Raw genomic sequence first — 13,228 nt, 5'->3', positions numbered from 1 at the left:
GACTAGAGGTGACTATAGGTGACAAGATTTAAGTAAGAGACTTGGTACCTGTAGTGGGGACGTAGTAGCTTAGTGTTTGATAATGACGTGGGAGCGCTGAGTGTAAGGGAAGACGGAGGAGCGCGAGTTTTAGAAGGGAGTAGACAGAGCAGATGATGCAGTATGAATGGAAGTGCTGGTGAGCAGCTTCAAATGAGGCATCGGTGAGGCAATGCTCCGAGGTGTGTGTGAGTGTACAAGTGATGAATGAGAGAGCATTGCGGATGAGTGTCATGGTGAGTAGTGAGTGTTGTGGATCAGCGCGAATGCGCTTGGGGGAGAGAAGGGTGCAGGCGGCACCAAGTATGAGAGCACAGGTGTGCAAGTACAGGTGTGTGGAATATATGGAGCAGAGAATGAGTGGTGTGGAGAGAGTTGGAGTAAGTGGTACGGAGTGGTGTGCATGGTGCGAAGGTGTGGATGGGGGAAGAGTGGACCCCCATCACGGATACCCGGGGCGGGTAGTGTAAGTGTTAGGTAGAGGGTATAGGTAAATTGTGGTTGGATATTGGCATCTGTGGTGTGAGTGGAAGAATGATATTTGGATGGGTGCATTAGTGTTGTGGAAATGGCTGGGCATGTAGCCTGTTAGTGTGTGTAGTTGGTTTGGGCACTCCACCACTGTGAGGATGTCGGCCAGGTGAGGCCGCAGGTGGGCTCTGGGAGCCGGTAGTTGTGGATGGGGCCCGAGGATCCGGAGGACGGACCCGGGTAGCCCAGTGCCAGAGGGCACCATGGGGTGACAGAGCCAGGAGGGGCCTTCCCCAGTTAGTTAGGTTAGGGTGAGGAGCTAGGTAAGCTCGGGTGGCAACTGCAGTGGTGGAGGTGTGCAGGTGGGTAGACCTGCTGGGAGAGCTACACGCCCCAGCCCAGAAATTGTGCAAGGGCACCGGGAGATGAATCGGGGGAGTGAGACCCCAAATTGAGAAGCACCACAGTTTGGTCAATGGGAATTGGTTTTTAGAACCCATAGTGTAAGTTGGCCAATGGATTGGCAGGGAAAGACCCCGGGTAATGTAAAGTTGTTAAAGTCATTTAGGAAATAGTTAGGATTGATGAACCTGTCGCACCATACGCAGCCATTTACCTGAGGTGATGCTGATGACTCCACACCTGTGTTTTCTTTGTTTTGTGTTGCAGGAAAGGAGAATTGCTGTTTGGATTTGTGAGACGCATCACGACGTGGATGAGACATTGGGGTGATTCCATCTCTCCCTCCTTAGGAGGGACTGATGATGAATTGGTGATGGCAGATTTTGATGTTGAGTTGGAGATGGCAGATTTTGATGAGAGTTGGAAATGGCAAATTTGATTGGTGAGGAGGGAGAGAAGACGAATTTGGTTTATGGGAGGAACGGGGAAGACAGTAGGGACGTTGTTGATGTGTAAAGTAGATGTTTATGGGTAGTGTTGTGTTTTGTGGATACAGTAAGGGGTAAGGGAGGGGCAATGTAGGTTACCTGGTGGGGGGGGGGGGGTACGGTAGGAACGTACCTGTCTCACCTGGTTCCCATGTGCCCCCAGTGTGCATTACCTTGTATTGCGTGCACTTTTGCGCCCTTACCACCTTACTCACTTGTCTTCTTTTGTCTCCCACCTCCGAGGATCTGGCTTTGGGGCAGAGAGAGAGGAGAGAGAGGTGCTGGCTCCGCAGTTGTGGGCCTGTACTTCCGCTGCTTGCTGCCTGGATCGATACACCATATGGACCGCAATTTTTGTGGCCGCCCACAATGGACCGCAATTCTTTTGCGGTCAAGCACCACCCGTGGATGGACCTCTGGGTCAACGTGGCACCTATGCCATACAGGTGAACCACTTTTAGTTGGCCCCCCTGACGGCCACAATTCAGAAATGGACGCGGTTGGCGCCTTTCTTTATTTCTAAAGAAGCCAGAAGGCCAAGTGCACTCCATGAAGGCAAGACCAGCGGCAGAACATCGGCCGGCTGCGACACCACCGGTGACCATGGATACTTAATTGTGCATTTTTATGAACACTTTATTGGTGCACCGGATGGTGCTGACTGTGCGTAATGGGGTGGTGCTTTTGGTGCTTGGACGGGGTGCTCTGCACATTATTAAAGGCCGTAGGGCCACAGGGCACTCGTGGGTTGGTGTATCGATGCTGGCATGCGTGCTCTCCCTATGCATAACATCTGCATGTGTTCCTCAAAGAACAGGTCCTGGATCGTAGTGTAAATATCAGTGTTGTATAAATAATGCTCCCTACCGGCTGTATGTTTAGTTTGAGGATGCTTTCCGCGATTCGGTTATCCTGTGGGTGTGTTTCTGTTAGGAGAAGGGTGCAACGTCGCAGGGGGACATATTTACTCATTTGTGAACATCTGTAAAACTGTCGCACTCAGGGTTGAGTTAATAGTAGAGGGAACTACATCTGAGTGCCACACTAAAGTAGGTAAAACTTTATCGGGTCGGTACGCCCCGAGGTAGAGAAGGGTGCAGTGTTGCGGATATGGGATTTGCATCCATCCATATCCGCTTGTAAATATTCCCCTATTTCCTCAATACTTCCCAACTATCCCCAATCCCCCATTCCCTAGTCCCATTTTCTGTAAACAACACTCTGTAGACCCGACCTCCCCCTATTTCCCCCATTAAATGTCGTGCCCAGGTTCACCGCATCTCATGTAAGACAACTATAGGACATCTTGCTAGTTATTCTTAGTCTATGTCAGTTAAGGACTCGTTTCCATTAATTCTGACCCTTCGTTGCACCAGAATGTGATTGTATGGCACCGTTAGGAAGTTTAGGACCTCCCAATACCTCCCCGCAGCTCTTCCTCACAGTTCAACAACAACAACAACAACAACAACAACAACGAGCGCAGGAAGTGCGCGTCCTCACTCCGGCTTGGTTGGTAGGGGGTGTTGGGAGGGCACCAGGCCTTCCCAACGAGCCGCCATCAAACATGTGCTCGATGGGGTTACCAAATAGGGGCTCCCTGTCAGCTCCTCGTCAAGGGCGGAGCCCGGTAACCCCCGCACCCAATGGAAGCGGCGGACCGACCCCAGTGGGGCGGAACCAACCAGCCGAGGGCGTGTCACTCCCCGCTGAGCATGCGCGGTGAGAGGGGGGTGACGTCAGATGCGCGCTGAGCTTGGAGAAAGAAAGACGTCCCCTCCGAGCGCTGTGACACCTCCCCGCATCTTCTGGACCGTGCTTTATCCTGTCCCCGAGCCAAGGTGCACCTTGTGCTATCGACCTACCTGTCCCTTCCTGCCATCAATCCCTGTGTAAGTCTGCCTTGTTCCGTTTGTCTGTGGTCTGTCTGGGATAAGATAAGACGGTAATTAAGTGCCCATCTCTTCTGTGTCTTTACCTCACTGCCTTGTAATCTACCCCTTTTCTCCACCACTGTAATTATACCCTCCTCCGGAGGTCTTGAGAACTGTACCCCTTGCGTCGTTTCCTCTTTCCCAGTCATCGTGTCCTTTCTATCATTGATTTGGCATAGCGCGATTTGGCCAACGTCTGGGTGAATCGGGTGAGTTGGGGAAGAATCGGGGGAACTGTTCGGTCGCGGTAATACCAACCGCTCGGTAAATAACATCTTTAACCGCGTCCGCAACAATATATATATATATATATATATATATATATATATATATATATATATATATATATATATATATATATATATATATATATATATATATTGTTGCGAATATGGAATTTGGCCTCCATATCCGCTTGTAAATATTCCCCTATTTTCTCCAATACTCCCCAACTTTCCCCGATCCCCCATTCCCTAGTCCCATTGCATGTAAATAACAATCAGTAGAGCCGACCTTCCCCTTATTCCCCCATTAAATGTCGTGCCCAGGTCCACCGCACCACACGTAGACAACTTTCGGACATCTTCCTAGTTATTCTTATTCTATGTCAGTTAAGGCCTCGTCTCCATTAATTATGACTCTTCGTTGCACCAGAATGTGATTATATGGCATCAGTAGTGAGTTTAGGACCTTTCCCATACCTCCTCCCATCTTCTTCCCCAAACAACAACAATAACAACAACTACACCAACAATTACAACAACAACAGAGGAGATGGCGGCGGAGCGGGGGAGGATGCGTCCTCACACCGGCTCGATTAGCTCCAGACCATGCGCTCCACGGGGTTACCCCGAAGGGGCTGGCTGTCAGCTCCTCGTCAGGGGCGGAGCCAGTAACCCCCCCGCACGCACCCAATGAGAAGCAACGTGCCGATTCCACGAGGCGGAGCTAACGAGCCGAGGGCGTGTCACTCCCCGCCGGATATACGCGGCCCCGCGCCGGATGTGACGTGAGATGCGCCTCAGCTTGGAGAGAGAAGCCACCGCCACCCCCAGCGCGACGATACCTCCCCGCATCTTTGGACCGAACTGGACCGTACGTGATCCTGCCCTGAGCCCAGGTGCACCTGGAGCGATCGCTACCCGCTTTCGTTGCAATCAAACCCCCGTGTGAGTGAGCCTTGTCCCGTTTATTTGTCGTCTGTTGGGGTTAATATAAGCGTGTTTAAGTGCCCACCTTCCTATGTTTCCCTCTTGTCCCTGTAATCTAAACCTTCCGCATTATTGTAATAACAACCTTTGAGAACCGTATCCCTGGTGTCGTGTCGTATTAATTCCAGCCGTGTGTCTTCTTTTTCCTTCATTGGTCTAGCATAGCGCTATTAGTCAACGTTCGGGCACAATCGGGTAACTTGTGCAGACGTGGTCATACCATAAAACCGCTCGGGAAATAACATCCAAGCCACGTCTGTAACAATTGGTGTCGAGGAGTGGAATTCGAACCCGGGACTAAATTAGTTAGGCCCAAATTTTGGGAGGGAAAATCGATTCGGAGCGCGTTTCCCGCGCGAAATTATAACGGCGAAATTTCAATTTGTTTTACGAAAATAAAAAATAAAAACCGAATTTTGAAAGTCGCGCTATGGCGGATCAAGACAGCTGGGGTCCGGTAAAGGAGAGTGAGGTAGGGTCGATCCAGGACCAAAATGAGGGACAGGAGGAGAGCGAAGCAGTGAGGGCGGCAGGTTCGCAAAATAGCGCCGTCACGCACGAAGAAGCGGGCGCGCAAAATGGCGCCTCGCTGGTCACCGTGCCCGCGACCGAAGTAGCGCCGCTGGGAAGATTGGAACTTTTTTTTATACAAATGACGGCCCTTATAGAAAAGAATAGTGAGCGATTGGAAAACCAAATGGGGGTAATGAGGGACGAAGCGAGGGCTTGGAGTGAGCAATTGGGGGTAATGAGGGACGAAGCGAGGGCTCGGAGTGAGCAAATGGGGGTAATGAGGGACGAAGCGAGGGGTACCAGTGAGGGGTTAGACAATAATTTTGAGGAGTTAGACAAGAAATTTGGGAAGATAGACAATAATTTTGAGGGGTTAGACAACGGGATAAAAGAAGTGAAAAATGGGTTAATGGGGGTAGAAAATAGAATGGCTGCCCAGGAGAATCAGATAGAGGGAGTGAAAAATGGGTTAGAGGGGTTAGAAAACAGTATGGAAGGCAAATTGAGGGACATGAGGGACCAAGCGGAAAGGGAAGTTAACCAAATGGGGCAGCAGATAGAGGGGGTCAGAATGGGGGTAGAAACCAAACTGGATGCTCACAGGGAGGAAATGGAGCAGATGAGGGTGGCATCTGGGCAGGAGATGCAAGTGATGGGAGAGGAGATCAGAAGAGGAGTGAGTGAGGAGGTCGGAGGAGTGCGCGAGGAGGTGAGGCACTGTAAGGAGCGCATGGAGAAAGAGGTGAGAAAGGGGACTGTAAAATTGCAAGGTGGTATAGAGGAGTTGACGCTGGGAGTAGAACAACTGACAGTGGGACAAAAGGAGTTGGGGGACCAGGTAAAGAAGAACACAGCGGTAATAGAGGGTTTAAAATCGACACAGAAGGAGATGAAAAAGGACGTAGGGGTAATTAAAAAAGAGTGCCAGACGGTACATGAGGACCTGACGAGGAAAATGGACAAGGTGGTAGAGGTAATGGAGGTTAAAGAGCGGGAGGTGCGGGAGCACATAGAAAAAAATAAAGTGGAGTTAGAGGAAGAACTTAAAGGGGCGCACGAAGAGATGAAGGAGATGAAGCAAAAATTAGAAGAAGTGGAAGAAGGGGTGAGCGAAATTAAGAAGCGACGGAGAGAGGATAAGAAAGAGATAAAGGAGGAAGTAAAAGAATTGGTCCAAAGTCTGTGGTTGGATCGTGATGTGCTCGTTAACCGGATGAGGGATTCGCAGGTGATGGAGGAGAAGCGAAGAGGAAGAGGACCCGGTGTAAGTGGTGACCAATATGGTCGTGCGTATGATGCGCCAGGTGATTTAAGAGGCTTGGGGTTCGAGATGGACCCGGGTGTTCGTGAGAGGCCACTGGTGAAGTGTGCGACAGGTCTGGTGTGCGAAAGAGGAGGTGTGCGAGAAAGTCCGACTCTGGGGTGTGTGAGGAAAAAGTGTGTGCCAAGGAGTGAGGGTGTTGGCGAGAGTGAGTCGGTCGTAGCGTGTGTGCGAGGGAGCACATGGAAGCGCAGTGTGGTGAGTGTTACAGAGGGTGTGACGGGAGAGTGTGCGCGAGAAAGGTGTGTGACGGACAGGTGCATGAGGAAAGAGTGCGCTGTCAGAAGTAAGGAAGAGTGTCCACCTGTGGTGAGTGTTACAGAGGGTGTAACGGGAGAGTGTGCGCGAGAAAGGTGTGTGACGGACAGGTGCATGAGGAAAGAGTGCGCTGTCAGAAGTAAGGAAGAGTGTCCACCTGTGGTGAGTGTTACAGAGGGTGTAACGGGAGAGTGTGCGCGAGAAAGGTGTGTGACGGACAGGTGCATGAGGAAAGAGTGCGCTGTCAGAAGTAAGGAAGAGTGTCCACCTGTGGTGAGTGTTACAGAGGGTGTAACGGGAGAGTGTGCGCGAGAAAGGTGTGTAACGGACAGGTGCATGGGGAAAGAGTGCGCTGTCAAGAGGAAGGGTGAGTTCGCTGTCAGGAATGGAGGTGAAAGTAGTGAGAGTGACATGGAACGTGAGTTAGTTGTGACAGGTGAGCGAGGATGTACACCTGGGATGGAAGGATGCACACCTGGAATGGTAGAGCGTGAGTGGGAATGCACGCTGGAGTTGGTGGTGAGGCACGTGGTTGGGTGTGCGAATGAGGGCACACCTGTGATTGTCACAGAGGAGGTGACCGCGGAGGGGGCGCGAAGCGGTGTATTGGTGAGGTGTGCGAGCAACGAATGTGTGCCAAAGTGTTCGGTGGTCAGGTGTGTGACCAAGGCTGTGAGTGGAATGGGTGTACCTGGGTGTGTAAGGAAGGGTACGAGGAGCATGGGCACGGCTGGATGTGTGAGCAAGGAACGGGCTGCGGGATGTAAGCATGCAGGTGAAGCATCGACGTTAGACGGGGTAGAGTTTAGAACGACTTATAGCCGAATCGGGCCCTCGGTGCGTGCTGGGCCTCGCTTTGAACGGCCGCGTCCGTGCTCCACTAGGCGGAGCTGGCAGCCCGATAGAAAGGGTCGTCATGGCGACCACTTTTTGTTGAGACGTGCCGGCAGGTCGAGATCGGGACACTGGATGGCTCCACGCCGAGGTGGTGTGTGGGATCTCGGCACGGGTAAACCCCCGTCCCTGCACCGAGTGCCGGACGCATCCAGCCGCTGGCACAAAACAACCAGCATCCATTGCTTGGCTTTACGAAGCCGGGCTTTGGACAGGAATTGGCGCACCGAGAGGCAGTAGTGAGTAGACTGGGTGATGAGGATAGTGTTTTGGCCCCAAAATTAGAGAAAAACAAAATTTGATGATTGGCAAGGGATTGGCAGTAGTGATTGGCAGATGATGGGCAGTGATTGGCAAATTTTTAATTTGTTGAAATTTGATGTGCAAAATTGGTAGTGAGAGACCCCCGATGTGGTGGGATGGCAAATCCACCATCCTTCCCATATGTGGGGGCAAAGGAGCAATAGTTTATGGGGTGTATGGCAGTGGAAACTAGCCCGGGTGGGTTAGGTTATATTGTAGGGATCTAGAAAGATGACATTAGGTAACGTTAAGTTTAGTTAGTGACTGATACCTGTAGTGGGGACGCAGGTAGATTAGTATGGATGATAATGACGAGGGAGCGCAATAGTTTAAAGGGACGACTGGGAAGCGCAAGTTTCAGAAGGGAGTAGTTAGCTGAGATGATGCCGTGTGTGTGTGAGGATGGAACAGGTGTGATTGCACAGGTGTGCAATTGGACAGGTGTGTGGAGCAGTGTATGAGTAGTGAGTGTGTGGATCAGCGCGAATGCGCTTGGGGAGAGAAGGGTGCAGGTGGCACCAAGTGTGAGAGCACAGGTGTGCAAGTACAGGTGTGTGGAGAGAGTTGGAGTAAGTGGTACGGAGTGGTGTGCATGGTGCGAAGGTGTGGATGGGGGAAGAGTGGACCCCTTTCACGAATACCCGGGGCGGGTAGTGTAAGTGTTAGGTAGAGGGTATAGGTAAGTTGTGGTTGGATATTGGCATTTGTGGTGCGGTTGCAGAATGGTGTTGTGAATGGGTGCATTAGTGTTGTGGAAATGGCGGGGCGTGTAGCCTGTTAGTGTGTGTAGTTGGTTGGGCACTCCACCACTGTGAGGATGTCGGCCAGGTGAGGCCGCAGGTGGGCTCTGGGAGCCGGTAGTTGTGAGTGGGTGCCTGAGGATCCCGGGTGTGGATCGGGCAGCCCAGTGCCAGAGAGGGCACCGAGTGGGGAGAGTGCCAGAGGGCCTTCCCCAGGTAGTTAGGTTAGGGTAAGGAGCAGGTAAGCTCGGAGGCAACTGCAGTGGTGGAGGTGTGCGGGTGGGTAGACCCACTGGGAGAGGTACACGCCACAGCCCAGAAATTGTGCGAGGGCACCGGGAGATGAATCGGGGGAGTGAGACCCCAAATTGAAAAGCACCACAGTCTGGCCAATGGGAATTGGTTTTTAGAACCCATAGTGTAAGAGGGCCAATGGTTTGGCCGGAGAAAGACCCCGGGTAGTGTAAAGTTGTTAAAGTCATTTAGGAAATAGTTAGGATTGATGAACCTGTCGCACCATACGCAGCCACTTACCTGTGGTGATGATGATGACTCCACACCTGTGTTTTCTTTGTTTTGTGCAGGAAATGAGATTGCTGTGAGGATTTGTGAGACGCATCACGACGTGGATGAGACATTGGGGTGATTCCATCTCTCCCTCCCTAGGAGGGACTGATGATGAATTGGTAATGGCAAATTTTGATGAGAGTTGAAAATGGCAAATTTGATTGGTTAGGAGGGAGAGAAGACGAATTTGGTTTATGGGAGGAACGGGGAAGACAGTAGGGATGTTTGTCGATTTGTAAAGTAGATGTTTATGGGTAGTGTTGTGTTTTGTGGATGCAGTAAGGGGTAAGGGAGGGGCCATGTAGGTTACCTGGTGGGGGGGGGGCGTACGATAGGAACGTACCTGTCTCACCTGGTTCCCATGTGCCCCCCAGTGTGCATCACCTTACATTGCGTGCACTTTTGCGCCCTTACCACCTTACTCACTTGTTTCTTCTTTTGTCTCCCACCTCCGAGGATCTGGCTTTGGGGTAGAGAGAGAGGAGAGAGAGGTGCTGGCTGCGCAGTTGTGGGCCTGCACTTTCGCTGTTTGCTGCCGGGATCGATACACCATATGGACCGCAATGTTTGTGGCCACCCACAATGGACCGCAGTTCGTTTGCGGCCAAGCACCACCCGGGGATGGACCTATGGGTCAACGTGGCACCTATGCCATAAAGGTGAACCACTGTTAATTAACACCAAGTGCACCACAAGAAGAGCAAGAGACACCTGCAGGGTTAGGGGTTGTCGAATTTATTTTTATTCCAATGAACAATGGTGACTGCACCGATTGGTGGTGGGGTGGTGCTGTTGATGCTCGGATGGGGTGCTCTGCACGTTATTAAAGGCCGTCGGCCACAGAGCACTCGTGGGTTGGTGTATCGATGCTGGCAAGCGCGCTCTCTCTATGCATAACATCTGCATGTGTTCCTCCAAAAACAGGTCCTGGATCGTAGTGTAAATAGCAGCATAGTCTTGTAAATAATGCTCCCTACCGGCTGTATGTTTAGTTTGAGGATTCTTTCCGGATTCGGTTATCCTGTGGGTGTGTTTCTGTGAGGAGAAGGGTGCAACGTCGCAGGGGGACATATTTACTCATTTGTGAATATCTGTAAAACTGTCGCACTCAGGGTAGAGTTAATAGTAGAGGGAACTACATTGCGTGCCACACTAAAGTAGGTAAAAATTTATCGGGTCGGGACGCCCCGAGGGTAGAGAAGGGTGCAATGTTGCGAATATGGAATTTGGCCTCCATATCCGCTTGTAAATATTCCCCTATTTTCTCCAATACTCCCCAACTTTCCCCGATCCCCCATTCCCTAGTCCCATTGCATGTAAATAACAATCAGTAGAGCCGACCTTCCCCTTATTCCCCCATTAAATGTCGTGCCCAGGTCCACCGCACCACACGTAGACAACTTTCGGACATCTTCCTAGTTATTCTTATTCTATGTCAGTTAAGGCCTCGTCTCCATTAATTATGACTCTTCGTTGCACCAGAATGTGATTATATGGCATCAGTAGTGAGTTTAGGACCTTTCCCATACCTCCTCCCATCTTCTTCCCCAAACAACAACAATAACAACAACTACACCAACAATTACAACAACAACAGAGGAGATGGCGGCGGAGCGGGGGAGGATGCGTCCTCACACCGGCTCGATTAGCTCCAGACCATGCGCTCCACGGGGTTACCCCGAAGGGGCTGGCTGTCAGCTCCTCGTCAGGGGCGGAGCCAGTAACCCCCCCGCACGCACCCAATGAGAAGCAACGTGCCGATTCCACGAGGCGGAGCTAACGAGCCGAGGGCGTGTCACTCCCCGCCGGATATACGCGGCCCCGCGCCGGATGTGACGTGAGATGCGCCTCAGCTTGGAGAGAGAAGCCACCGCCACCCCCAGCGCGACGATACCTCCCCGCATCTTTGGACCGAACTGGACCGTACGTGATCCTGCCCTGAGCCCAGGTGCACCTGGAGCGATCGCTACCCGCTTTCGTTGCAATCAAACCCCCGTGTGAGTGAGCCTTGTCCCGTTTATTTGTCGTCTGTTGGGGTTAATATAAGCGTGTTTAAGTGCCCACCTTCCTATGTTTCCCTCTTGTCCCTGTAATCTAAACCTTCCGCATTATTGTAATAACAACCTTTGAGAACCGTATCCCTGGTGTCGTGTCGTATTAATTCCAGCCGTGTGTCTTCTTTTTCCTTCATTGGTCTAGCATAGCGCTATTAGTCAACGTTCGGGCACAATCGGGTAACTTGTGCAGACGTGGTCATACCATAAAACCGCTCGGGAAATAACATCCAAGCCACGTCTGTAACAATATATATATGTATATATATATATACAAAATATATTTACTATATATATACAAAATATATTTACTATATATATACAAAATATATTTACTATATATATATATATATACAGTCATGGCCAAAGATATTGGCACACTTGCACTTTTTTCAAACAACTCACAATTTTCTCTGAACATGAGTTGAAATTTACAAAAATATTTGGTCTCCACAATTCTTTATTTCACTGTTAATATTACAGAACCTTTGTTTTTGATTGAGAACTTAATATATCCTTTTAAATCAGAAAATAAAAAGAAATGGCATTGACAAAATTATTGACACCCAAGACTTAATATTTGGGAGCACAGCCTTAGTACAAAATAACTGCAGTCAAGCACTTCCTATAGCCATGAATGAGCTTCTTACACCTCTCTACTGGCAGTTTGGCCCACTCTTCTTGTGCAAACTGCTCCAGTTCTCCCAGATTTGAAGGGTCTACATATATATATATATATATATATATATATATATATATATATATAAATATAAAGAGAGCCTTCAAAAATATTCACACCCCTTGACTATTTCACATTTTGTTATTAGTCTAGTAGGAAGACTAGGTCCCCCTGCACCCCCCGGAGATATACTTCTAATCAGTGTTTCTAGATTGGAAAAAATGTGTAGAAAATGACTAGCTATGGCCCCAAGCTGAAAAAATGTCCCACATACCATTTTTATGCAAATTACTGCTGCCATTATCAAAAAAACGATTTTTGACATATCTCAGCCAATATTGCAGATAATTGAAAAATGAAGGTGTCTAGACCCATGTTTTGAAGGGCATAGATCATGATAGAACTATTCATAACATGATTACATGTGTCTATGGTATACTAGTATGCATATTAATGCTGTAATTACAAAATAATCAGTTTTACAAATGATAAGGATACGTTAATACTGCAGATAACTTAACATGGTACATAAGGGGTCTAAACCCAGGTATTTTCAAGGTTAAATGTCAACAAGATGCACCTGAGTCTTGCATAGGGGCGGGACATTGGCAGTAACATTGGTACCACTCAACTTTTCTTCCCACCATTGACTTTGTATTGCGAGAGATTTTCACTTGCTTATTTAAAGGTTTCTCACCCAGCCCACGTAAAATCTACCAACTCCTGCTGTTAACTCCCAAACATATTTTTTTATGTTATCCAATCACAGTGCAGAAATGACAGACTAGAGATCCAAATTAGTGCTGCTATAGCTGCCATTTTACATTTCCATCCATGTAACATGCGCGCTCGCGCGCTCGTATCAATTGGTAATGTCGCGCGCTCGTATCAATTGGTAACGTTGATGTTATTGAATACCTCAGTTGAAAGTTCAGTCTTCCATTCCATCTGTGTGTTGTTCTTGGTATTCATCCTCCAATCTAGCCAGGTAAGATGCTAACTATAATGTTACTCACACTCTTGACTTCAGTTTCTGCATGAAATCATAAACAGGCAGAATAACAGCTGAGCCAGCTAGCACCATGTTAGCTAACGTTAAAGCTAGCCTCATCTATGTACAGTATGTTCCTAATGTCGGTGTAACTTAAACTTTTGTTAATGCCAAACATGAGACATATCTGTTGACTTCTGTATATGAATTGAACCAGAAAGAGGCACGACAGCTGAGCTAGCTACAGTAACTTAGCACAATGTTTCATTGGCCTAGATAGCTAACGTTAGTGTGGAAGAATTTAGATGTTTTAGCTATTAGCACTTGTGATGCCACTAAACATGGTTTAGTCAGCTAAAAAGT

The 13,228-nt window shown here is 49.2% G+C and overlaps 2 protein-coding genes across 2 annotated transcripts in view; one reads left to right on the top strand and one right to left on the bottom strand.

The window, feature by feature from the left end:
• The window catches only part of LOC137439076 (fibroblast growth factor 12-like), a 238,336-nt gene that overhangs the window by 128,612 nt on the left and 96,496 nt on the right, over positions 1–13,228 (bottom strand). The window lies entirely within an intron of this gene.
• The window catches only part of PELP1 (proline, glutamate and leucine rich protein 1), a 359,306-nt gene continuing 355,261 nt past the window's right edge, over positions 9,184–13,228 (top strand). The window contains exon 1 of the mRNA XM_078767738.1: positions 9,184–9,800. Coding sequence (XP_078623864.1) covers positions 9,705–9,800 — 96 coding nt within the window. The 5' untranslated portion in view covers positions 9,184–9,704. The remainder of the gene's footprint in view (positions 9,801–13,228) is intronic.

This window comes from Myxine glutinosa, chromosome 13 (assembly GCF_964187855.1).
Source record: "Myxine glutinosa chromosome 13, kmMyxGlut1.1, whole genome shotgun sequence".
NCBI lineage: Eukaryota > Metazoa > Chordata > Myxini > Myxiniformes > Myxinidae > Myxine > Myxine glutinosa.
Note: the sequence above shows the minus strand (reverse complement) of the source record. Positions and strands in the feature narration are given on the sequence as shown.